This window comes from Mauremys mutica, chromosome 1 (assembly GCF_020497125.1).
Source record: "Mauremys mutica isolate MM-2020 ecotype Southern chromosome 1, ASM2049712v1, whole genome shotgun sequence".
NCBI lineage: Eukaryota > Metazoa > Chordata > Testudines > Geoemydidae > Mauremys > Mauremys mutica.
The window spans coordinates 21,869,989-21,896,075 of record NC_059072.1 but is presented as its reverse complement, the minus strand read 5'-3'; the positions used below and the strand labels follow the sequence as shown (position 1 = coordinate 21,896,075).

The 26,087-nt window shown below is 41.5% G+C and overlaps 1 protein-coding gene across 3 annotated transcripts in view; it reads right to left on the bottom strand.

Annotated features, from left to right (window-relative positions):
- CACNA2D1 (calcium voltage-gated channel auxiliary subunit alpha2delta 1) overlaps nt 1–26,087 on the bottom strand; it is a 636,415-nt gene that overhangs the window by 91,138 nt on the left and 519,190 nt on the right. For all 3 annotated transcript variants that reach the window (XM_045030029.1, XM_045030036.1, XM_045030046.1), the window contains one exon: nt 2,848–2,926. In XM_045030029.1, coding sequence (XP_044885964.1) covers nt 2,848–2,926 — 79 coding nt within the window. The remainder of the gene's footprint in view (nt 1–2,847; nt 2,927–26,087) is intronic.

The following is a 26,087-nucleotide window of genomic DNA, read 5'->3' as shown; positions in this document are numbered from 1 at the left end:
GGGAACTTTTTGTTCTGTGTTTGTAAAGCACTTAGCACAATGGAGCATAATTAGAACACCTGGAGCTATGATATTACACATAATAATTGTGCCCATTACCTCTCAGTATTTGGACCTAAACTGGCATACAACAAGAGAAAAGGTGGGTGAGACTTTTACTTAAGTGGGAGAGAAGGAGACAGTCAGATGATAAACAAATTGCCAGCAACATAAAAATAACAAAGTATTTGGGGGAGGCAAAGGATAAGGGAATCTAAAAGTTCAAAGGTGTAAAGATTAATAGCTCTCTCACCACACAGAAAGTAACCTTATTTTTGATTCTGAGATCAGTTTATCCCAGTAGTTCTTGACTGTGTAATGTACCACATATAGTCTACTGTAAGTTTGGAATTAGAAATTCATACTATTATATGATCTCCTTGTTATCTCATTATGTGATTTATAATGCATCAGCTTGGTATCTACAATATCTTTCTTTCAATTAGCACTCAGGATTGTCTATGGTGGTAAGATATTTAAAAATAAATGTTTCTGGACAAAATGATGGATTTTGATCCCAGTAATATTTTCATCAAAGATATGGATTATCATATAAAAATCATTGGCTGATAAAATTTTGATCAAATCTTAAAAAAAATGATTTTTTTGTGTTCAAAATGGTGGATGGATATCTTACTCTTCTTTCTCTCTCTCAAAAAAAGCAACAAAACTTTTCCCCACCATTTTTCTAGGGAAAAGGGTGAAAGAAAATACCCTCCCCCCAACTTAAACACACACACGCACACACAAAAATTCTCACTCCTTTTTTAGAAATTAATTTTTTGTTTTGCTTCATTTCTTAATTCATTTTGATTTATTTGTTTGGAAATAAAAGGAAGCAATGTGAAATATTTCAGATTGAAATGTTTGTTCATTTCATTGGACAACAAATGTTGACAAGCTCTTCTCTTAGAAACATCTTTGCTTAATTTTCTAATCTGTCCTCAATATCAGCTTCTCATCTTCCACCAAAACAAGAACTTTCCAAAACATATACGATTTATGCTACACTATTATTAGAGAAAAGTAAAAATTGTTGATCATAACATTTTCCTGACAAAATATCGAGTTTCAATAAAATTTTCTGATTTTTACAAAAATGTTTGAAATGAAACAATTTGTTTCAAATCAGCATTTGATATAGTGAACATGTTGATAATCAGAAATTTTGAAAATGTCAGTATATCAAAGCAAAATGTTTAATTTCAAATAATAATTTTTAAACAAAATATTTTGTTTTATCAAAAGTGTCAAATTGTCCTTTTTTAAATAAAAAAATATTTAATATTTTGACTTTTCTTCCTTCTTGGGGACAAAAACAAATGTCATATTTTTTAGTGTGCTCTCAATCAATACTTTCAAGAAAAGTTTAACCTAATTGTGCTTCAAATTTGGTTTCATTTTTTAAAAATATCTTAGTGTTACACACTCCACTGGATTTGGAAATCTCCTTTACAGAAATGCTCTGTACTGGTATCATTTCTTTAAATGGTTTTACAGAGTGGATTGATCATGGTGGCTTTTGAAGATGTTTAATGTCAGTTTAGCTTCAAAAGTTGTATTCCCAGGTCATAAATTAAGGGTGGATCCAGTTATTATGCCTCACTCTTCTCAGTATTACTGCTTAATTTAAAGCAGTCACACTGAAACAGAATAATAAACCTCTCAAGGAACTCAGTTTTAAGACTGAAAAGTAGAGTCAATTGCTCATACACTCCATTTAAAAGTCTTTTGCTATTCACAGAACTAAATGAATATTTCTCTCTCATTCAGATCTACAGACCAAGGCACAGGTTCACAAAAGGCCTTAGGCAGCTACCCACAATTCCTTTCCTCACCTCCAAATGGAGAGGCTGTGACTAGCTGGGACCTCCCCCCACATCATGAAGTGCCTAGGTGCTGATAAGCGGGTCAGCATGGAAGGAGCAGGAATACTGTATCAGGGACAGGGCAGGGGAATGAGGGGCTGAAGCCGCTGGGAATGGGGGAGAAGTTGGAGCAGGTAGTAGTTAAAATCTCTGCCAATTACATCAATATAAATGTAGTTTCTGTCTCAATGAGCTCTTTTAGGGAAAGTGTTAACCTTTAATTCCACAGGCAGGAATTTATGAAATATTTCTACCAGATTTGATGACTCTGCTAACAACTACCTAGACATTCTGCCACATTTTCTGTGTGTCTTTGCTTGTTTAGAGGCTGAACTTGAAAAAAATATCCCCAGGCAATCAGAAGATTGAGATAACTGTACAAGTTTTTACCTCCAACTCAGTTTACCACAGTTGGAGTCTGAATAAATGCATGTAGTAAGCTACCAATTGCTACGATTGGTACCAAAAATCTATTCTCATTTTGTTGTCTATTATTCAGCTCAATTCTTTAAATCTGTTGAAGGAAGCTGTGACCTGCACACATTCAGTACCACTTTAATAGCTATTGGTAATGAACACACCTCAGACCTGGATAAAGGAGGGTGAGATTTTTCCCCAAAACACATTACCACAAAAATCTCAAATTAAACACATGGCGGAAAGAAGTCTGTTTTGTACAGTACTCTCATTTTCTTAATAATAAACACTGAGGCCATTAGTAATAATTCTATAAAATAATATCAATACTAATATTAGAACCCAATGGTCTACTAAAAAACAAAACAAAAAAATCACTAATCAAAACAGCAAAATGAATTTGTAAATCAGGCTAAGGTTTTTAAATCTGTAGTCCTGTGTAACAGCTACAGAATGGTTTAGATATTTTGGGGGATAATCAAAGCTTTATATAGGTATAAGCTCAGAGATATACACACTGTACCTTTATTTTGGCAGGCCATCCATTGTATGGGTCCTTTGTCATAATTATGTTGACCAACTGAAAATGTGAATACACGTACCTAAGCAAATTGAAAAGAAGATACACATCATTTTTCTCCATGTCATCAATCAGATGTCACTTTCAGACAGTGCTACTTGGATGTCTAATTCATTTAAACAGTGTGATAACATTTTAAATTCCAGCACTGCATCCAATACCTTACAATAGCTGCATTGATGTATGTTACATATACACCTTGATGTATTTGATATTTAAATAGTATAAAGACAACTGGGAAGAACACTCATCCATATTCTCAGTACTCTGAGTCGAATACACAGGGTTACTATTTACAAGACTTCTAAATATACTTGTTTTGGGGTGTGAATTATCATTTTTGAGCATTTTATTAAATTACCTCACATAATCCTTCTCGAGCACTGTGTTGTCCCCAGGGAGATGTAGCATGCATATTTTAGGCAGCAGAAGTCAGTGCAATGCAAAATAAGACTTTCCAACATATTACAGAATTTTGATGAGGACCTTTACTTTGAAAGTGAAACTTACAAATAATACACAGAGTAAAGTTTCATTAGACCCAGACCTGCAAAACTCACACTCACTGCAATGGGAGCTCCATGTGTAAGGACCTGTTCAATCAAGCTCTTAAGAACTCTTCTTTAAAATATACTCTTTTGAGGATACAATTTTGTCTTGTTCCATTGGTGCAGCCCACTGACTTGAGAGTGTACTGTGTACTTGAGAGCAAAATTAGCTACAGAGATGGTCAAAAATTTTCTATCAATGTATTTTTAAACAGAAAACCCGAATCCTGTTCATAAGACTGAAACACTAGACGAGCAGATAAATTTGTTGTGCAATTATCTGCAGACGTTGAGACTGGTAATTCAGGCCAAGGTGTGTGTGATCTCTGTAGCAGTTCTATAAGGATTTTGGAATGACCTCCCTTGACAATGAACAAAAGAGAAATATATCTGATCTACTGCTCCCCAGGGCTTGTCTTCACTGCCGGAGTCAGTCGACTTAAGTTATGCTTTTCCAGCTATTTGAATAAGGTAGCTGGAGTCGACGTAGCTTAGGTCGACTTACCGCGGTGTCTTCACTGTGCTGCATTGATGGAGGACGCTCTCTGGTCGACTTACCTTACTCTTCTCAGAGAGATGGAGTACTGGGGTTGACCAGAGAGTGCTCTGTCATCGATTTAACAGGTCTTCACTAGACCCACTAAATTGACACCCACTGCATTGATCAAAAGTAGCAAAGAACAACAATTAAAGCAATTAGAGGTTTGTTAATTGCAGTTGACTTGGCAAACTGCTGGAGCATTAGAAAAATCATTCTCAGAATTTTCCATTATCTACTGATTCATCCAGAACCAAGGGAAATGGACACCTGAAAAGATGAGTTAGCAAGTCAAAATAGAGGAGTAAAAGTCAAAAACCTATGCAAGATGCTGTCACCCTTGCTCATGCTGAGTTATAATGGGACTACTCACAGATTAAGGTACTACTCAAAACCAAGACTGGCCCTTCAAGTAGAAAACTAGAGACATATACTATGTTCAGCTCTAAGAGACTAATCAGGAGTACCCTCCAAATTTTGTTAAATGGAACAATCCTATTTTCAGGCAACTGAGTATACAGGTGTGTTGTACAGAGGTGCATATCTTGTTTTATCATATTTGAATCAGCTGTTATTAACAATTAGCTAATTCTCAGTTTCTTAAACTCTGATGACAATATTTAATTAATTAATTTGATTATTTAGCTGTGCATAGCACTTTACTTACTAGCATGTGGGAAGACAGGTCCTTGCCTCAAAAAGTTTAAAATCTACATTAGATGGAGGACACAAGATAAAAACAACAACAACAAAAAAACCCTCCTAGTCATAGTGGGGATAGCAAGGACAGAAAAAAGACAGTGGAGAGAAAGAAAGAGAACTGCTGTTATAGGGAGAATGTGGTTTTCCAAGAATCAAAGTAATTTGTTTTGTTTTGCATTTCCCTCCAATTGGACAGGTGCATGCAGGTCAAGGTAAAATGAAGGGTTCTGGTTGCTACAGATATTAAAGATTTCAGGCACTCTAGAAGCTGTTGTAAAGGCAGAGGTTAAGAGCCATTATTAAATGCAATAAAAGCGATGCTTTGGTTACAGATGCTAGTCTTTATGTTTTTTTTCTCCAGTGTGCTACTGGAGTAATGTAAAGCAAGAAATAATTATGTGCTTCCTCTAGTACATGGTGTACTGTAAGTATAATACAAAAGAAATGGGTTGATGTGGGTTATTCAGAAAAGTAGTTACATAACTGGAACACAAATTCACATGCACTTTTAGTATATTAAACAAGGCAGGGCAAATTCTTTATTCACAGTTGAGTTCAATGTGGTTGTATGGTATGATGAGACCGAACTTTGGCTCAGTAGGTGTGCTTGCCTTAGTGTAGGTAGGAAACATTTACTCATATTGGCCATAGACGAAAGACCATGGAAGTCAGTAGGAGTCATTCCACAGACTTCAATAGACTTTGTATCAGGCCTGTGTCACTGAGGACAAAGACCCCAAGCTGTAAGCCTATATAGTGTTATAGACCAAAAGATGGCAAATTAAAGGGAAAAGAAATCAAGATCAGCGGGGTAAAGCATGTCCCAGGAAATTACTTTTCACTATTTAATGCAAACAAAAAGACATCTTGTTCACTTTAATTTCTGCTTGTGGTTGTATTTCTTCTATTTAGAGAAGGGAATAATACACTAATTAAACCCATTTTTCTAAATATAAATCTTAAGGCTGCTTTTTTTCCATGCCACGATGCACAAGCCAGAGAAACGCTATACCCTTTTTAGGCTGCCTCAGTTAAAATTCTGAACACATCTTTCCTTATTATTGCTTTATTCTGTGGGTATGCTTCATAACACAGAAAACAGTGGATTACTGTGAAAAGAAATATGAAGGATGTTTTGATTTTGTTATTAACCAGAAGGCACTTATTTCAAGACACTCCCCAAAATATGTGCACATTAGACTTATGTTGGGAAGCATGTGAGAAAAAGGATGAGATTTTAACTCAGATTATAATAATGATCGGGGTGTGGAAATATCATAGATTGTCTTTCATTAAATCTCTGGTTAGGTCATTTAGGCTGCAATAGTGTGTGTATTGATAACTTACTTCCAAAGTCCTGTCTTAATTCATCATTAGGGGCCTGACTAGCAAGGTACTTAACCATACGCCTAAATTTAAGCATGCAAGTAGTCCCATTGAAGTCAATGGAAGTACACAAGTGCTTCAAGTAAGGCACATGTTTAAGTGCATTGGGGACTTGAAGCTGCTCTTCTTCCAGTTTCTTCAAAATAAGCTGTTCCTACCTGTCCTTCTCAGCCTTCCATATACTTTTGCAATCTATACCTATCTCTAAGTCCTCACACTCACGCCAGCTTAACTTCAATCTGCAACACTGACTGACAAATTAATTTACAGTCTCATCTAGAAAAGAACAATGGTTTAGTTCTCTTTAAAACTCAGTTCCCCAAGGACCAGATTCTCAGCTGATCTAAATTGCTGTCACTACAAAGCTCACACTGTGTGTTGCAAGTCTCCAGTGGATGATTGCTGATTTACACCTGCTGAGGATTTGGTCCTAAATTATTCTGTTACCTGTTCAGACAATTTTATTCCAAAGCACTGGAAACACTGATCTAAGAACAACTTCTTTTCTACCTACAGAATTTTTCAGTTCCCACTGAAAACTCAAAACAAAATTAGGGTCATTAAAGACACTAATCTGGATATTGAGGCAGACAGTCTCTGTTGTGTAATTGGGGCCTTATACAATGCCAACTGAAGTCTTTCCAGTGACTTCAATAGGCTTTGGAGCAGACCCTCGATAATGCTTTGTGTGTGTCTAGCCTTTTGTTTTAAATAAGACATAACTGGGTAAACTGACTGTTTTTTCCCCAAGACAACAATGGGGAAATAAAATAAAATAAAAATTACTCCTGAACTTCCTTGCAAGTGAGGTAATTTTATATCAGTTTTACAAATGGGAAACCTCTAATACAGAGAGAATATCTGGCTTACTTAGTGTTGCATAAACAGTAACTGAAATCAGCAGTAGTGTGTATACGGAATCAGAATTACTTATATATATTTTCATATTAAAATATAGTATTAAAACACTAGTCTTGAATAAATCTTATGTACAGAACGTGGCTGGAAGACTAACATACTAACTTCACTCAAGTGCACAATAAAGTGTAGACTTTATAGACAGGTAAATTGACATCAGATTCTGATACTCAATTTCAATGAGACTATGGCGGAGTAAGGAACTACTGAACATGTGTAAAGGTATCAAAATCAGGCTCTTGATGTTTCACAGAGTGTGGTCTTAGTTGCACCAGTGAGCACTTCCTACTGTCAAATCCACAGTATGGTCAGAATAACACTGTTTGATGATGATTATTAATTGTAATTTATATTACAATAGCTCTAAGAGGTTCTGATTGAGATCAGGGCCTTATTGTCCTTGACACTCCACATACACATGGCAAGAGACAGTTCCTGGCCTGATAAGCATTCAGTCTAAACAGGCAAAGGACATGGGAGAGAAATTATCATCCCTGTTTCACACGTGGGGAGCTGAGCTGAGCTGAAGAGAAATTAAGTAACGAGTTCAAGGGCACATACTGAGTTTGTAACACAGCCAGGAATTGAACCCAAGCCTTCTGAGACCCAGTCCAGTGCTTTGACCACAAGATTATTCTTAAAGAAGGCTGCCTGGGCTCAGAAAAATTCAAGACAGCTTTCCTAATATAAATCCTGATAATTAATTTCCTCTGGCTTGTTTCAGAATCTCAAAGCTTCTAAAGAGTCAAATTATATTAATTAAGGTTTTTATTAATAAAGAACAAAAATATTTTAAAACATCCCTATTCAGTGAAGAGAAAATTGGCACAAGACCACTCAAATGCTTCTGGTCAGGAGGCAATAAGAAAGAATGAAATATGAAGGTTAATATTTGAAGTCTTCAACTATATGCCAATTCACATATATCCCTAAACTCTCTCTTCACTGACAAATTCCTTCAAGTGACTTCCACTTCTAAGTGAAAAAGTGTTTTTGTCTGTCTTTATCCTTCTAGACATTTAAAAAAATCTGCATTCAATATGAGATATTTTATAGTGCAAAGGCAGAAAATACCATTACATTGTGACCTGAGGAGCAATCTCTATATTAACAATCCTTTACAAATGCAGTTCCATATCTTATTACTGCCACCATGTGGAACAACTGGGGAACTAACATACAACTACCCATTTTTGAACCTGTCAATGGAAAGTGTATGACATCTCTCTGTGTTTTGAAGTTGGTAGTTCTTTCGTGCCACTAATCTTTTTTTTATTATTATTTCAGAAGGATACATAAGAAGGACATTTTTCTTACCAATTAAATATTTACTGTTTTTAGCATGCCACTGGATTTGTAAACATAAAAAATCCGTCCCACCAAAGCATTAGATGCTTTATTTTAAGTCCTTCCACTTGTTGGAATGTTTCGCAATATTATTCATAAGCTCAACCATGTCCAGATCAGATGAAACTGGAAAGACTGAACCACAGACAAGTTTGATGATGGTACTAAAAAGTGATATTCTCACACTCTATTATTCATCAAAATAGTTTGTAATAAAGGTGTCAGTGAGCCGTCTCAGTGGTTGGTCAGGGCATCACGCTGCACATCTGAAATATTTGAAGACATCCAGTAAAATATATCACATTAATAAAATGGTTTATGATTTTACTTTGCTGTGTTTCCACAAATTTCCCTTGCCATGTTTAGGTATGCCTTACTAAAGCTGGGCAAAATTTTTTAACCCAAACTTTTTTCAGTGAAAAATAGAGATTCTGCAACACAAAAATATTGCAAATTTGTGTTTATTTCACTGAATTTGTTCTGGTAAAAAAGGTACTGATTCTTTGATTCAGAATGATTTCTCATTTGATATTTCCTTTAATTTTATTTGTAAAACATGCTCAAAATCAAAATTAAATGTTTCATGCAACCCAAAATGAAGTTTGTTTAAAAAACAAACTTTTTGACTCACTGAAAAAATTCAAAATGACTTTTTTTCTGAACTGAAAAATCCATTATTAGCCTGGGCTATATGTGAGACAATTATTATTAATGGACAAAATTCCCAGCTGATATAAATCAATATACCCCCACTGACTTCAATGGCATTACACTGATATGAACAAGCTGAGGATCTAGCCCTTGAAATCCTCACTCAGTTGGGACTCCATCCCAGATAAGCCCAAACTACTGCTGAAGATAAATTAACAATATCTAGATTTGGCTCATTGATAATAACAATGTAATAAAATATTATTGATAATAAGCACACCATGTCCTCTGTTCGCCAGTCTCTCCTTGTATTTGATCGTTCAATCAGCCGGATTTATCACCTTAAACATTTCCAATTGCAGATCTAAAAAGAGGCTTATTTGATTGGGATTCACTGGAGAATCACACTGAAGGACAGCATGGGATAGCAGGGGTAGTTAATTCTTTTTTTTCAAGGTCCAAATTTCTTGGTCAAGGTATAGTCAAAGTTCAATCTCCAGAGAAAATACCTTAACTCCCCCCCCCAAAATAATGATAATAATAAGTACATACAAAGATTTTGGGGTCTATTCAAAAGCATCTGGTGGTCTGGATTTGGCCTCCAGTCTGCCTATTGACTACCCTGGGATAGGGGCAGGGTAAAAATTCTGTGTACAATAGTAGGAATGGGAATTCCCAATGATGTGCAGGAGGGGACTCTTGGGGGTTCTTGAGACACTCATGTTATAATTCACCCACCAAAACTATAGGTTGGAATGATTTCCCTTCCTCTGATGGAATATGGTCTCAGCAGCACCATATTTAGCCCATCCTACCAGTCAACCACACAGTGGCAGTAATGGAATGACACAGTGTTAAACGAGCACCCTTGAGCTGCCCATATGTTTCCCAAAGTGGAGCCTGAGCACTCCTCAGGAAAGGATGGTCTTGTGGATAAGGAACTGAACTCAGAAGACCTCAATTCAATTCCTGGTTTTGCCATTACTCTCTAAATATAGCTAAATTGTCTCACTCAGAGATGATTAACACCTGGATCTCTCAATATTTCTGAAGAGTAAAGCATTGGCCTGTAGATGGGATCAGATTTCAGAAGCTGCTCATATCTGCCCTACAAACCCACCCATCCCCACTTCAAATTATAGAAGCGGAACACTGTTCCATATTATCAGCATGTTTTTTTCAAGAACAACGCATAGACATTTTAAAAGTTAACTAATCTAATTTTGTTTACCCAAAGCCTCTTTCCTTGTTTATAATTAAGATAAAACATTTCTTTGTTTAAAGCGGAAAACAAATTAATAGATTTCCCATGTCCCTCTCCTCTATATGAGTACATGCTGTCTGATACTCGGGTTTGATCACAAACTCTTTTTTGGGAGCTCCTTGTTATAAAGTGGGTGAGAATACTCAAAACTACTGAAAAAGTAGATGAATTTGTACATCCTCAGTTTTATGTTCCTCTCACTGCAACTGCCTATAACCATACTCAAATAAAGCATTCTCTACATCTTGATGGAGATCTCCACATAGACTAAGAAAAGGGGCCACCATCCATGGCAATTCTGGAATAAAGATAGGAGATCTTACGAAATGTTTTGATAGAACAGAATTTGATGACAATGACATTGGAAGTTGGCCAGTTTAGTTAAAGTGATTTTCATTGTTCATACTACAATATTAAGACTTTTCCCTTTTTTTGACCTCATCAACCTCAGGGAAGAACCATTACCTATAAGACTGTCATTTTACACGGCTGAGGATAGTAGGATAATTTCAATATCCCATTGAATATTATTTTCTTGCTTGCTTCCATCAGGGTCCTCCTCCAGCTATTGTGATCAATTCATTTATGAATGCAAATAGACTGCTCTCTGGAAATACCGTACTGTTCTCTTTTGTATCGTTACTCTTTCAGCTTTCCACTCCCATTACTCTGCTTCTCACAGCATGAAATGTTTGATTGCAATTAAATGTTTCAAATGCCAAAGGGTTGCATTAGAATAGGAGGGGGGAAAGACCATAGGAAATTCTCATTTCCGAGCAGAGCCTATTTACAGGAAATATTTGCCTCTCCAATTATCAGTTACACAAAGTTCAAGTCTAATTTCACAATGGTCAAATCTCCAAAGATTAATGAAAATGTGACTCCGAGGAAAGGAAAAGCAGTGAGAGAAATGTAAAAGTAAATGGTTTGGTGATGTGGGCAAATGATTAATATCTTACTAGATAGGCAAACATCAGATTTAAAGCTTCTTTTCTTGCTGGTACCATATTGCCCAGGGATTGTAAAGATTTCAGAACAGCATTCCATAGGTGAGGGTTCAGAATGAAATTGCAGCCTGAAGTTTGAATGTCCGTCCTTTGTTAGTTTAAATGAAACCCTCACCATTTTCTTTATAGCGTGTGGGATTAATGACGAAGCTCAGTTGTTCCATTCACACACACAATAGTATTTCTTGCAACACCCCTACTCTTTTTTCCTCTTCTTATTTAACATCCAACTAAGCTGACATTACACCCCAATCCACCAACCCGCCTGTTTCCAATCCAGTCCCCAACATACTCCATTCTTGTTTCCCTTCTTTGACCCCAATGTGCTTTTACCTTCATTCCCTTAAAATGTAGCCCCAGGTGGTTGGCACTTTCTTTAATGGGTTTTCTTTTACAGAGCCCTGATATGAATCCAAGAGCTCAATTAACAGGGAAAATCCAGATTGCCAGCAAATTTGCAGCTTCTGTTAGAGTTTTAAAAATGAACCCTTTGGAAGGGGGATTGGGCGGAGGGGTTTGTATTACGTTGCCTGAAGTGCTGTGCTTTCCCTTTCTATGCTCTATATTAAAATATATGACTTTAATAGTATTTCAATGTCATCATTTTCCAGTTAGTATTTTCGTGAGTATAAAAAGAGAAAATGGAAGTAAGTACTGTATATCAGAGAAGTCTCAAACATATTTTTTTGAGATTGTGTTGAGCACAATTTGACTCCACTTCACTTACAGTTAAAACATTTCCTGTCTTGATACAACTACATCCACTGCTGCTACCCACTGTCATTGGTATATTTCCTAATGTATCTGAAGGATTGAGTCATAAATTCACACATGTAGTACGGAATGTTCTTCGCAATTTAAAATAAAGGTAATACTATGCAGGCTAGCTAAAGTTGCTTGTAAAACTATATTTTATTTGTCTAGATTAGGTCAAAGGACAACAAAACTGCATCCAAAATCTCAAGATTCCTTCTACGCATCCACTACAAGAACAGTTAAAGTTGTGGCATCAACATTACAGATATAGAAATTTAGACTTTATCTGTAGTAGGAATGGTTTAGAATAATAAAATGAATCTTGCCACAGGACAGATGGGACCAGGTAATTCTCACTGTGAGGTCCTTTCCATCCTAAATGATGCATATTTTCAATTACTTTAATAAAAAACATCTATTGATCTTTGACTATTAGTGGTAAATATGCCCACTGGCCTGTGATGGGATGTTAGATGGGGTGGGATCTGAATTGCTACAGAGAATTCTTTCCTGGGTGTCTGGCTGGTGAGTCTTGCCCACATGCTCAGGGTTTAGCTGATCACCATATTTGTGGTCAGGAAGGAATTTTCCTCCAGGGCAGATTGGCAGAGGTCCGGGGGGGTGGGAGGGGAGTTCGCCTTCTTCTGCAGCGTGGGGCACAGGTCACTTCCTGGAGGATTTGCTGCACCTTGAAGTCTTTAAACCATGATTTGAGGACTTCAGTGGCTTAGACGTAGGTTAGGGGTTTGTTGCAGGAGTGGGTGGGTGAGATTCTGCAGCCTGTGTTGTGCAGGAGGTTAGAATAGATGATCATATTGGTCCATTCTGACCTTAAAGTCTATGAGTCTTTTCATTTTCTGGTAAAGAAGAAATTATACCTTATCCTGCAATCAAAACTCCAATTAACTTAATTATAAGTGTTGCCTGAGGCCCCAATCCTGCAAACACTTTTGTACATAATCAACTTTACAAGCATGAAAGCTAAGGATCAGGGCCTGATTAATGACAGCAGGATATATTTAAATCACATCTTAGCTGACAAAACATAAATCTTGTTTCAACATGATGTGATGTGAAGTAGCAGAGGTTTTATCCATTCCCCCAAATGATTCAGGGTTATTTAATGAAAAAGCTGAAAATCCTGTTCAATCTTAACTACCAATAGATTATAATTGATAACATCTCATTTAGCTCAGCTTTGAACTTTAATGGAAGAATTGTGTCTGCTACTTTCTCAAATGGTAATTAATGGAGATATTTACTATGGTTCCAGCTATTTTATTTTAAAAAATTACAATAAATATTCTGCAGAGTCTAAGATTGAAACACAAATAACTATTTTTTAATTTTTTCAAATATGCTTTTCACAAAACAGGGGACATGCTCTGGGGAAATTGTGTTTGTTAACAAAATGTGCAGCATGGAAGCATCACCAGCAAAGATGCAATTGCTACAAACACAGCAGTTAGCAAGCACAATACTTTGTTGTCCAATGATGCTAAAAGGAACCTTTAAAAATAAAAACAATGTAATTCTTGATAAAAGGTGTTTTCAGCACATATTCCAGATTAATTCTTTGTTCTATGTGGGTGAAATTCATGTCTGTGCAGGGAACCAGTACCAGGACCATGAGCCACACACATCTCACTTAAGCCCTTGAAATAGGCTTAAAAACATGGATATATAATATTATGTAAATTTAGATACAAGGCTAATGTGAATATGAAGTCAAGTAAAATAATTAACTTCAAAATGCTGAACAGAGAATTAGACATAATGAAGATACAGTGGGCCAGATTCCAAAGTAGCTCTATTGGTTTCACAGAGCTCTCTGATGATATATAGCAGCTGAGGATATGGACCAGAAACTCCCCATACATATCCGTCCTTTACATTTAATACCAGCATTCTGTAGCTGATGCTAACCTTCATGAACAACAGATTTTCAGTTCACTGTAGTGGATTATTATTTGTTATATGCAGTGTTGTTGAAGCAGTGTTGGTCCCAGTATATTAGGGAGACAAGATGGGTGAGGTAATATCTTTTATTGGACGCTTGTCTCCCTCACTAACAGAAGCTGGTCCAATAAAAAGATATTACCTCACCCACCTTGTCTCTCTATTATTTGTTAAACACAGAATGAAATCCTGGCTCCATTGAATTCAATGGGAATTTTGCAACTGACTTCAACGGTGATCAGGATTTCACCCATACAGCACACTTGGAGTTTATAACACTACATTTGACATGCAGCTTGACTAGGGTGACCAGACGTCCCGATTTTATCGGGACTGTCCCGATATTTGCTTGTTTGTCCCGCGTCCCGACCAATGTTAGGTCGGGACACTGGACAAACAAGCAAAGGCTCCGGAGCCCGAAGGGCTCGCGCCCTCCCCTGCCCCGACTCCGCCCCCTCCTTCCCCCATTGGATCCTTCCCCAAATCCTCGCCCCCATCCCCGCCCCCTCACTGCCCCATTGTCTCCCTCCCCAAATCCCCGCCTCTTTCCAAGCATGCCATGCCCAGGACACTCAGGGGAGTGCGGGGCCGGGGTGAGTGTGAGTCTGGCCTGGCCCCGAGCAGGCAGGACTCGGGCGCGGTACCTGGAGGGAGAGTAGGGGGCGGCCCGTGGGGCTAGGTGGCGGCTGTTCTCCCCACCTGGGCAGGGGACTCGGGAGCAGCCGCTGCTGCAGCTCCCACTGCTGCGGGGGGAGGAAGTTGCCAAGCACGTGGCGCTCGGCGGCTGCGGCTTTGGTGCCCGGGCCCGAACCCCCCGAGCCCGAGCCTGCTGCGAGGCAGCGCGCACACTGCGCTCAGCCCCTGGCCAGTCGCGTCTGGGCTGGCTGCCCAGCTGGTGCAATCCCATGGCGGAGGCATCGGCAGCCCAGTCCCGTTCGTTCCCCTGCAGGACCTGAGCGGGATGCGGGGGGCTGGGGCCTGCTGCCCCCACTCCGAGGCCGCCCGCAGGATTGCACCAGCTGGGCAGCCAGCCCAGACGCGAGTGGCCAGGGGCTGGGTATGCACAGCGTGCGTGCTGGGTCCCCGCAGCAGGCCCGGGCTCGGGGGGTTCGTGGGCGCCAGAGCCGCAGCTGCCGAGCTTGGCCAGCGGCCGCTTCCTCCCCCCGCGGCGGTGGGAGCTGCAGCAGCGGCTGCTCCCGAGTCCTGCTGCCCAGGTGGGGAGAACAGCCGCTGCCTGGCCCCGCAGGCCACCCCGTACTCTCCCTCCAGATACCGCGCCTGAGTCCTGCCTGCTCGGGGCCAGGCTGGACTCACACTCACCCCGGCCCTGTGCTCCCCTGAGTCTCCCGGGCCTCCCTCCAGCGCTTGCGGAGGAATCGGGGGTGGGGGATTTTTTTTTTAATTTTTTTTGCTCTGCTGCCATTTTTTCCCCCTCTGCCCCCGCCCCGCCCCCCCGCGTCCCGATATTTGACCTGGGTGATCTGGTCACCCTAAGCTTGACCTTTCCTGCGATGTCTCCATTTCTTCTACAGACTTCTTTAAAAAGAAGATTTCAGCTGGGTATAGCACTCTAATGATGACTCACCAACATTAGTCTGCAGTGCAGGGAGCATTTCCTCTTGTGTATATTGAATATTATAAAATGTCCTTGTGCATTCTACTCTTATGGATTGTGCTTTACTAACTGCTGGTGAAAGGCTATTATGGGTCAAACCTTAAATTATTTTCTGGTCAGCAGTTTGTAGCATTACTGCCAATATATTCCCTATTACTGATTGTTTTTTCTAATTTACTTTTAATTAGGTCTTTGCCTATAAACCTTGCATGTGTGTCATCTGAATTGCCTGTCTCTTATCTTTCCCTGTTCTATTCCCCGAAACTATTCAAATCATTTAGAATGATATCCTGGCTCTACCAAAGTCAATGGCAAATACCGTTTCAGTGGAACCAGAATTTCACCTTTAAAATATTTATCACTTTCTAAAGTATTACTTTGTTATTTTCTAAATCAGGTAGCCACCTATCTACATCACCCATTCTATATGAAAATTGGGTAGCCATCCATACACATGCTACCATCTGTGGATGTAAAAATGAACACTGAGTTGAGACCTTTTTAATCCTGTATCTTTCTATGGCAATTGTCTCCATTCCTTTTTTTTTGTGCTTTTCTATAGATAATCATCAAAATGTCTTAGGACCCTCTTTTATTTTAACATTTTACTCTCCTGTATAAGTCTCTCATTCTTCCCTTTGCTTTTCTTAGGTTTTGCATCATTTTAATATTCTACAGCTTTTCTTTATGCTCCCCATTCGATCACATTAATGAGTCAGGAATTTATTTGTCTTGTTTTCTGATCTTTACTTATCATCCTTACTTTCTTTGACCTCATCTACTTACAATACCCCAGTTTAGTTCTCGTATAAGTTTGCACTGTTCAAGTGTTTTGATATAAGTTAGGTTCTCTCCATCATGTTGCTTCCTGTGATCAAGCATTTTATAGTAAAAGCCTCTCAAATTATTTTTTATTAATGATAATGATTCTTATTCTCAACTATATTTCTTACAGGACATAATGCTCTTGAATCAATCACATGCTCTCCTTTTCATAAAAAACAACTCTTCCTAAACCCTTCCAAACAATCTAGGTCAGTGGTTTACAACTTTTTTTCATTTGTGAACCCCTAAAAAATTTCAAATGGAGGTGCAGACCACGTAGGAAAACTTAGACATAGTCTACAGACCTCCAAAGGTCTGCTAACCAGAGGTTGAAAATTACTAATCTAGGTTACTCAAGTATTTAAACCTTATTTTCTACCTCCACTAGACTTAATTTAAGCCTCTGATGCACCTACCCTTACTGAACCTCTTATTTCCTTCCTCATGCTTCCTGAATATATAAATACAAACTTCATATTATCTGAATGGAATTTAACTCTGTTTCCTGATGTTTTCCACCTGTTTATCGTACTACATATACCCCTCCTGTTCCACTGTCTGTTTGTTTCAGCTCTTCTATCTCGCAGAGGTATTCCTTTCACCTCTTTAATTAAAATTCTTCTTTTAAGAACCTGATTGATTTTTCATTGTTTTAAGATCCAAGGGTTTTGGATCTGTGTTTACCAGGATTAATTGGTGAGGGTATACTCTCAAGCCTACCCTGGAAAAGGGGTGTAAGGACTTGGGCTGGGGGGATTAGTCTCAAATCTGCCCAGGAAAGGGGAGGTTAGGGACTTGGGAAATATTTGGGGGAAGGCAGAGTTCCAAGTGGCTCTCCCCTAAGATTTGGAACACGCTTGGTGGTGGCAGCTTACTGTTAACCTAAGCTGGTAAATAAGCTTAGGGGGTCTTTCATGCAGGTCCCCACATCTGTACCCTAAAGTTCAGAGTAGGGAGGGAACATTAACAAGAACATGCAAACTACAAGAAATTAACAGTGAGGGACAATTTTTGATCAGGCCTGTCCTAAGCATTAAGCAGAGCTGATGTTCATTTTCATCCACTTCAATAACATTTACATGGGCCTTATTTGCTCTCTCTGTCTCTTCAAAATAGGGTGACCAGACGTCCCGATTTTATCGGGACTGTCCCGATATTTGCTTGTTTGTCCCGCATCCCGACCAATGTTAGGTCGGGACACTGGACAAACAAGCAAAGGCTCCGGAGCCCGAAGGGCTCGCGCCCTCCCCTGCCCCGACTCCGCCCCCTCCTTCCCCCATTGGATCCTTCCCCAAATCCTCGCCCCCATCCCCGCCCCCTCACTGCCCCATTGTCTCCCTCCCCAAATCCCCGCCTCTTTCCAAGCATGCCATGCCCAGGACACTCAGGGGAGTGCGGGGCCGGGGTGAGTGTGAGTCTGGCCTGGCCCCGAGCAGGCAGGACTCGGGCGCGGTACCTGGAGGGAGAGTAGGGGGCGGCCCGTGGGGCTAGGTGGCGGCTGTTCTCCCCACCTGGGCAGGGGACTCGGGAGCAGCCGTTGCTGCAGCTCCCACTGCTGCGGGGGGAGGAAGTGGCCAAGCACGTGGCGCTCGGCGGCTGCGGCTTTGGTGCCCGGGCCCGAACCCCCCGAGCCCGGGCCTGCTGCGGGGCAGCGCGCACACTGCGCTCAGCCCCTGGCCAGTCGTGTCTGGGCTGGCTGCCCAGCTGGTGCAATCCCGTGGCAGAGGCATCGGCAGCCCAGTCCCGTTCGTTCCCCTGCAGGACCCAAGCGGGATGCGGGGGGCTGGGGCCTGCTGCCCCCACTCCGAGGCCGCCCGCAGGATTGCACCAGCTGGGCAGCCAGCCCAGACGCGAGTGGCCAGGGGCTGGGTATGCACAGCGTGTGCGCTGGGTCCCCGCAGCAGGCCCAGGCTCGGGGGGTTCGTGGGCGCCAGAGCCGCAGCTGCCGAGCTTGGCCAGCGGCCGCTTCCTCCCCCCGCGGCAGTGGGAGCTGCAGCAGCGGCTGCTCCCGAGTCCTGCTGCCCAGGTGGGGAGAACAGCCGCTGCCTGGCCCCGCAGGCCACCCCGTACTCTCCCTCCAGATACCGCGCCTGAGTCCTGCCTGCTCGGGCTGGACTCACACTCACACTCACCCCGGCCCCGTGCTCCCCTGAGTCTCCCGGGCCTCCCTCCAGCGCTTGCGGAGGGAAGAGGAATCGGGGGTGGGGGATTTTTTTTTTTTTTTTTGCTCTGCCGCCATTTTTCTCCCTCTGCCCCCACCCCGCCCCCCCGCGTCCCGATATTTGACCTGGGTGATCTGGTCACCCTACTTCAAAATAAAGGAAGAAGCTGTGGTCATCTCAAAAATCTTGCATCTTTTATGCAGAGATTCATGACCCATTGAAACTTGGGCCTACATTTCTGAGCATTTCTCAGCTTCAGTGGTTTGAGAAGGACACAAGGCAGAGAGGACTGTCTCTGGGTTTTGATGGAACTCAGTAAAACACTTTTGATTAAAAGAATGCACAGTACCTAAAACAGCCTTGAAAAAACTGACAGGAGGCAAGCCTTATTAGAAAATGTTGTTGAAGAGTTAAAAACTTTAGAAAGTTTAGAACATTAGAAAGGTAACCTCTTAGATTTGGTTTGCAAATGGAGCTGACCTTGTAAACAGAATCCTTAACTCAAAGAGGACTCTGAAAGAAACTACAAAAGAAACATCCAAAAAGGGGATATTATACTATGGTAAATCCCCAAGCAGGGGCAGCACGGTGGGAGGAGGGGGGAGAGAGAGAGAATGATCCATGACTGGAGGGGCACTGAGGAAGCTCGCCTGATGCTAGAGGTGGCCCTGCCCAAGTGGGACTCTGCTGAGCTGGACTGCGGGGGGAGGAGGGGTATATCTGTGCTGATGCCCCTGCTCAGGAGTGGAAGCTGCAGCTGCTACTGTACTGAACAAGCATTCAGGCTCCTGAGTGCTCATCTTAAAGAGACAGCGCACTGACACACTCAGGGACACACACAGTCTCCCACATACACTCTCGCCAACACTCACTCACTCTTGCAACTTCCTGTCAAAATGCACAATGCACATATAGTCTCTGTAATTTTATTCTTTCAAAGTTCAATAAGGATTACAGTACTGTTATATTGGGTTTTTGACTAGTCTGTGCATTTCATACTTCTATTTCTCTCTTATGATTAAATTTAATTCTTTGAGTAGTGAGTTTTAAAATGCCGAAGCTATCCTGGCTGGAGTAATTATCATTATTACTTTTATTACCATATCGTGCTTTGTCATTCATTATTTAAAATGGTACAATCAAATAATAGTATCCTTCTAGAATGTAAATTTAGCTTGTACTCCTCTTAGCAGTGCCAGATTAAAAAAAAATAGCTAAAAACATAATTTTAGATACTGTGCAGATGAAGCTCGCTTTGTTTCAAATTGCCTTGTTAATTATATCTGTAAAATAACTTCGAATTTGTACAAAAATAAATGTGGTTCCAAGTCTGATACTAATAGTAATGATGGAGTCAAATGTTAGTGAGTCACGTACATGACTGTGATCAATAAACATAAATGCCAAAATAATTAGAAAAATAAATTCCCGTTCTTAATAAAGAGAAAAAAAATCTTAACCATGTATGTTAAAATTAAGTAAATATGTTTTAGTGGCATGAAATACAATTGACTAAAATAGAGTAGATAACGACACTAACACAGAATGTGTATGTTACAGAAAGTAAGCAGATTTTATTTATTTTTATCTCTACTCAGGGCCAGCTCTAGGTTTTTTGCCGCCCCAAGCAAAAAAAATTTTGGCTGTCCCCACCTCAGTCCTGGGCTCCCCCCCGCCCCTCGCTGCCCCATTCCTGGGCTCTCCCCCCACACCTGCACCCCCTGCCGCCCCAGCTCTGGGCCTTCCCCCACCCGCACCCGCCTGCCGCCCCAACCCTGGGCTCTCCCGCCCCGCCCCACCCCCCCTGCCGCCCCAGCTCTGGGCCTTCCCCCACCCGCACCCCCTGCCACCCCAACCCTGGGCTCTCCCCCACACACACACACACCCCATGCTGCCCCAGCTCTCGGCTCCCCCCTTGCCCCCCAACAGTGCCCCTCCACCCACACACCCCCTGATGCCCCAGCCCTGGGGTCTGCCCCCTCCACCCACACCCCCTGCCGCCCCAGCCCTGGGCTCCCCCCCCCACCTGCATCCTCCTGCCACCCCAGTCCTGGGTCACTGGTAACTCGCTCCCAGGGCAGGTCATTCAGCAGGAATTTTGGATGTGCACAGAACACAGACAGGATTGGTTCCCATATAGTTACAGAACTGCAGTAAAGTGGAACAATTTTCAGCTTGTGTGATTGGAGGCTATCTGGATGCATATTATAAGACTGTCCTCCATAAATGAGGAAAAGCTGAGGTGCCTTTATTATTCTTTTGTTCCACTCTTTCTTTCTATGGGGAATTTGCCAATGCAATATCACTGTCTTCCTTTTAAACAAATAAAACTAAAAAAAAAAAAAAGGCAATGGCTGTTGAAAATAGCAATTGCAGTCCTAAAAACCACTGGGAAGCATTTCTTGCTCAATTTTATCCTACTTTTTCTACAGCAAATTACGGTTGATCAGTATATTTGATTTGGGAGAAATGAAGTAACAGCTGCCCAAACTGAGCTTGAGCACTCTTGAATTTTGAGGTGTTCAAATCTGGAAGGCAGGCACTAGATTCCCTTTCTGAATATTAGCTAAATCTGGAAAGGAAAAGTCAATTTCTGCTTCCATGGCTCAAAAGTGGAAATCCTCCTACATGCCTGGTACTGTATCTAAAGCTGATGAACTCCCCGCAGAGCCTCCCCCCTCCCTTTCTTTTCATTTTAAATTCTAGTGGGATCCACATAGCTCCCTTGCTAAGCTTCAGATAGAGAGGGGCACTGTCCATTTAGTCCACCAAATTCCTTCTTTGGGGGCTGCAAGGTGAGGCCACACCAGTACCCCTAATCCAGTCTGGGGATGTCTTCTGAAGGGGCTATCTGGGCCAAAGCCTTCTACTCCTTGGGCACACTTGTTCCCCATTCACAGTGCCACCCCGCTCGAGCAGTGAGCTCTCCATTCACAGCAAGCTGCAGCATGAGGTTTCAGCTACCATACTCCCTCCCCCTCCCTTTCCTGTTGATAGCGGCCAAGGGAATGCTGGGAAATGTAGTTCTTTCCCTGCTCCAGGGCTGGCTCTATAGGCAGGGAGCTAACCAAGGAACTACAGCTCCCAGGGCCCCCTGTTGGTTCTCAGCTCCCAGGCTGGATCCCTGTGGGCTGCCGCCCCTGCAAATGGGCTGTCCCAAGCACCTGCTTGCTTTGCTGGTGCCTAGAGCCATCCTTGTCTCTACTAAAGATAGTGTAAAAAGTATCAAAGTTTTGTTTCTGATATCTGTGTTAAGGCTCCAAAACTGATATCTCACAATTTGGGATTGGGAATATTTTGCCGTATTATCTCCTGATTGTTCTAAATTTACATATAAATTTAAAATATGGTTTTAATGGGTGTTTATATATCTTTTCTTTCTTTATACAGGAAATAGATACAGTGCTCCTCTCAGCTAATTTCTAAGTAATTATCTGCAAAAAACTTAAAGTTTTCAGGTGCCTAAGTAGCCCCTGGAATCACTGTTAAAGTTGCCTTTTACTTAAGAAAATCTGAAATTGCACCCCTGCTTCCTCCCTGCCTAGTTCACAGCCCCAGCATGTGGCTCCCTGCCATGTGCCTGCTGCAGCTGCATATGGTTCTGGCCCAGGCTTAGGTTTTCAAACTGTCTGGGGATCAGGAGCAGCACAGACCCAGTATCCATCCCCCTTTCCACCCACTGCCTCCTCCAGCTGCTACTAAGGATGGAAGACAGAGCAGAAGGTGCAGGTAACACCTCCTACAGCACTTGTGTTCAATTAACCCTCTCTATCATTGAGGCCACCTGCTCCAGATTGACCACAGCATGAGTTGCTGTGAGTGGCTCTGAGTGTCCAAATCTTCCAAATATCCTACTTTGCTGTGTGCAAATGGTTAATTTTAATATATAATGCAGTACCTTCTCCAATTTAAAGTAATTAGTTATTAGTATTATTTAACTAGTAATTTTCCCCCAGAAGTTTGAATATTGTTATTATTAGTAGTATTAGTTTACTTATGTATTGACTTAGGGTTTTTTCCTATTCATTTTCTGTGAATAAATGTTGCACCAGTGAGCTGCCACAAACAAAAAAACTGATCTGTCTGTATACATTTTTATTCTCCTTTTGAGGATAACACAGATAAAATATATGTTTAAGTATATATTGTAAAAAAAAAAGAAAGAAAAAAAAAAAGAAAGTGTGTGTGCCCACAAGATGTATAGCGCAGCCCCTGCAATTTTCTATCTAGCCCATCTGAGCCCCACCATCAGGACGAGGCTGGAGCTGCCCTTGTCCCCAAGAAATCCCTTCAAATTGCTCCCTTGGTAGTAGGCTGTTTAAGGGCTGGATCCTCTAAGCTGTTCCATGATGGTAGGCTCCTATGCCCATGTGGAGCCCCACTAAAGACAATGGGGACACCCCTAGGCACACCATCTTGGACCATCAGAGCTTTAGAAAGTATGTTATATTTGTTGATAGTAATCAGTATGAATCAGAAGTTTGAAATTATAGAAAACTGATACGGGAAGCAAAAGGACACAAGAAGAAATCTATGGCAAGCAGCATTAAGGACAACAAGGAGTTGTAAAATATATTAGGAACAATGGGATTGATCCATTACTAGATGGAAATAGTAGAATTATCAATAATAATGCAGAAAAAGCAGAAGCATTCAGTTAATAAGTCTGTTCTGTATTGGGGGAAAAACAAATGATATAATCTCATCATATGGTAATGATAGCACTCTTTCCATTCCACAAGTATCTCAGGAGAATGCAAAACAGAAGATACGAATGTTAGACATTTTAAAATCAGCATACCAAGAAAACTTGCATCCAAGAGTTTTAAAAGAGCTGGCTGAGGAGCTCACTGGACATTAATGTTGATTTGCAATAAATCTTGGAGCACTGGAAAAATTCTAGAAGACTGGAAGAAAGCTAATGTTGTGCCATTTTTTAAAAAGGTTACCTGGGATGACCCAGGTAATTATAGGCCTGTCAGCATGACATCAATCCCAGGCAAGATAATGGAGTGGCTGATACAGGACTCAATTAATAAAGAACTAAAGCAGGATGTGATGGGGCAGCTGCCCCTCACTGGCTGGCAAAAGGTTAATAGCAGCCCTTGGAGCAGCTGCGCAGAACCCAGCCGATCAGAGGAAGCTTAAAAGCAACCAGTGAGGGACAGGCTGGGCCCTATGAGAAAGGTTGCAAGGCAGAGAGTCTCTCCCTGGAACTTGAGGGAGAAGGACTTTCTGCCTGTAGAGAGAAGTACCTAGGACACAGCAGTGTTGGGCAGGGTCAGGTGAGCAAGCAGAGCTCCAGTCTAGCTGGCTGCCAGACTGTGGCCTTAATACAGGGGCCGAGTAGGTGCTGGGGCATGGGGAAGTGGCACAGGGAAAGCAGGCAGTGGCAGAGGGGAAGGAGAGGCAGTGAGCAGCTGCCAGCTATAGGGTCCCTGGGTGGGGGCCTAGAGTAGGAGGAGGGCCTGCCCTCCCCACCCCCTCCTTTGCCCCTCTGGCCGCCGAAGGAAGTGGCCAGGCAAAGGACTGCAGTTTGCCCCTAAGTGAGGGGCTGGAGTAGGGGTTGGAGTTTGTTGCTGCGGTGAGAGGCTGGACGAAGGACTGCCGGTTCCCCCAGAAGTGGGGAGACAACAGAGTTGGTGCACACCCAGAGGGCCGTGCCCTGAAGAGGAGGCCACGGTCCCTGAGATACGTGGGTCCCCACAGATGGCGGAGACAATGGAGAAGTAGCGATGGAGAGTAAGACACCACAAGAGAAGGGCGCCCTGCTGATGGACAGAGCTAATTCCTGGAGCAACCAGCAGAGGGGGCCATGGTGGTGAGCACAACCCGTTACACACGGTAATGTAATTAATGCAAATCATGTGTTTCTGGAAAATAGATCCTAACTTGATATCCATTTTTGATGAGATTACGTGTCTGGTTGATAAAGGTAATAGTGTTGATGTAATACCCTTAGACTTCTGTAAGGCATTTTACTTGGTACTATGTGACATTCTGACTAAAAAACTAAAACAATATAAAATTAACATGGCACACATTAAATGGGTTAAAATTGGTTAAATGGCTAACAGAGATATTTGTAAACAGGGAATTATCAAAGAGGGGGGTGTTTCCAGTGTGGACCAACAGGGATCAGTTGTTGGCCCTACACTATTTAACGTTTTTGTCAGTGGTCTGGAAAAAAACATAAAAATCATCCCTGAAAACGTTTTGCAGATGACAAAAAAAATGGGGTAAGGGTAAATAATGAAGAGGACAAGTCACTGATTCAGAGCAATCTGGATTGGGGTAGAAATGAACTCTGCGGTAAAGGATCTGCTCTAGACCTTAGTAGATTGCTTGGTATTTTTAGATTTAGTAGGACAGTAGGCTAATTTTGTTTAATGAAAGTAGAAGGCTAAGAGGAATAAGGGGAAAGCCACGTCTTTGATGGTAAGGCTGTTGTAGTGGCACAAGGAGTTAAAGGTCTTTGGCCAATGACAGCTGAAGCTGAAGCTAGGGAGAGACTGAAGGTTATTGTCATCTCATCAAACTTGTTTTGCATCATCAGAAGAGAAGCATTTCCCTTATCTGTTTTCATTTTAAACCTCTGTATCTTCTGGGAAACAGACCTAACTAAGTATCAGAGGGGTAGCCGTGTTAGTCTGGATCTGTAAAAGCATGTATCCGACGAAGTGGGTATTCACCCACAAAAGCTCATGCTCCAAAACATCTGTTAGTCTACAAGGTGCCACAAGACTCTTTGCTGCTTTTAGAGACCTAACTAACTGTGAGGTAAAGACCACCTCAGGAAGTTCTGGATAAAAGAGTGAGAGAATTGTATGAGGACAAGTAAAACCAGGGCAACTAATAGGAGCCAAAAGAAAACTTGGATTACCACTCAAAATTTTTGAAATTTCGGCAGTCAGTTCTGTGTGCTCGAGTGTGATATAAGCAATACTCCATCTAGCTGAAAACTGATAAATGGTGACTAGGAAACGATGTATTCCTACATAATCAAGGTGCAGCCTATTAGTAACAACAACAAAGGGAAGGAAATTGGAGGGAAGAGGGTGTTTGTTTTTAAATACATAGTTTTTAAGTTGCATGTTCCATTAAACATAGAAATAAAACATCAAGGGAGGAAGAATAGTTTTTAAAGTGAATGGAATTAGGAGATCTGGGTTCTATTCCCAGCATTGGCAAAGACTTGCTTTGTGACCTTAGGCAAGTCATTTATTCTCTCTCTGTGCTTAGCCTCAGCTCTACAGTGGGCTCTGCACAGGTGCAAGATTTGGCCCACATAGTGCTCGTTGCAGGACTGGGGCCTTAGTTTGTTCATATTTTTTTTAAAGGGGGATAGTATAGTTACCTAATCAACAGGGATATTGTGAATCTGTACTGTGAAATTCATCCATGTTTTGAAATGCTTTGAGATGCAGGGCACAATAGAATTTCAGAATATCTATGCTCTATAATTAAAACATACAAAAATGTTTCTTCTGATTCAATGTTATTAT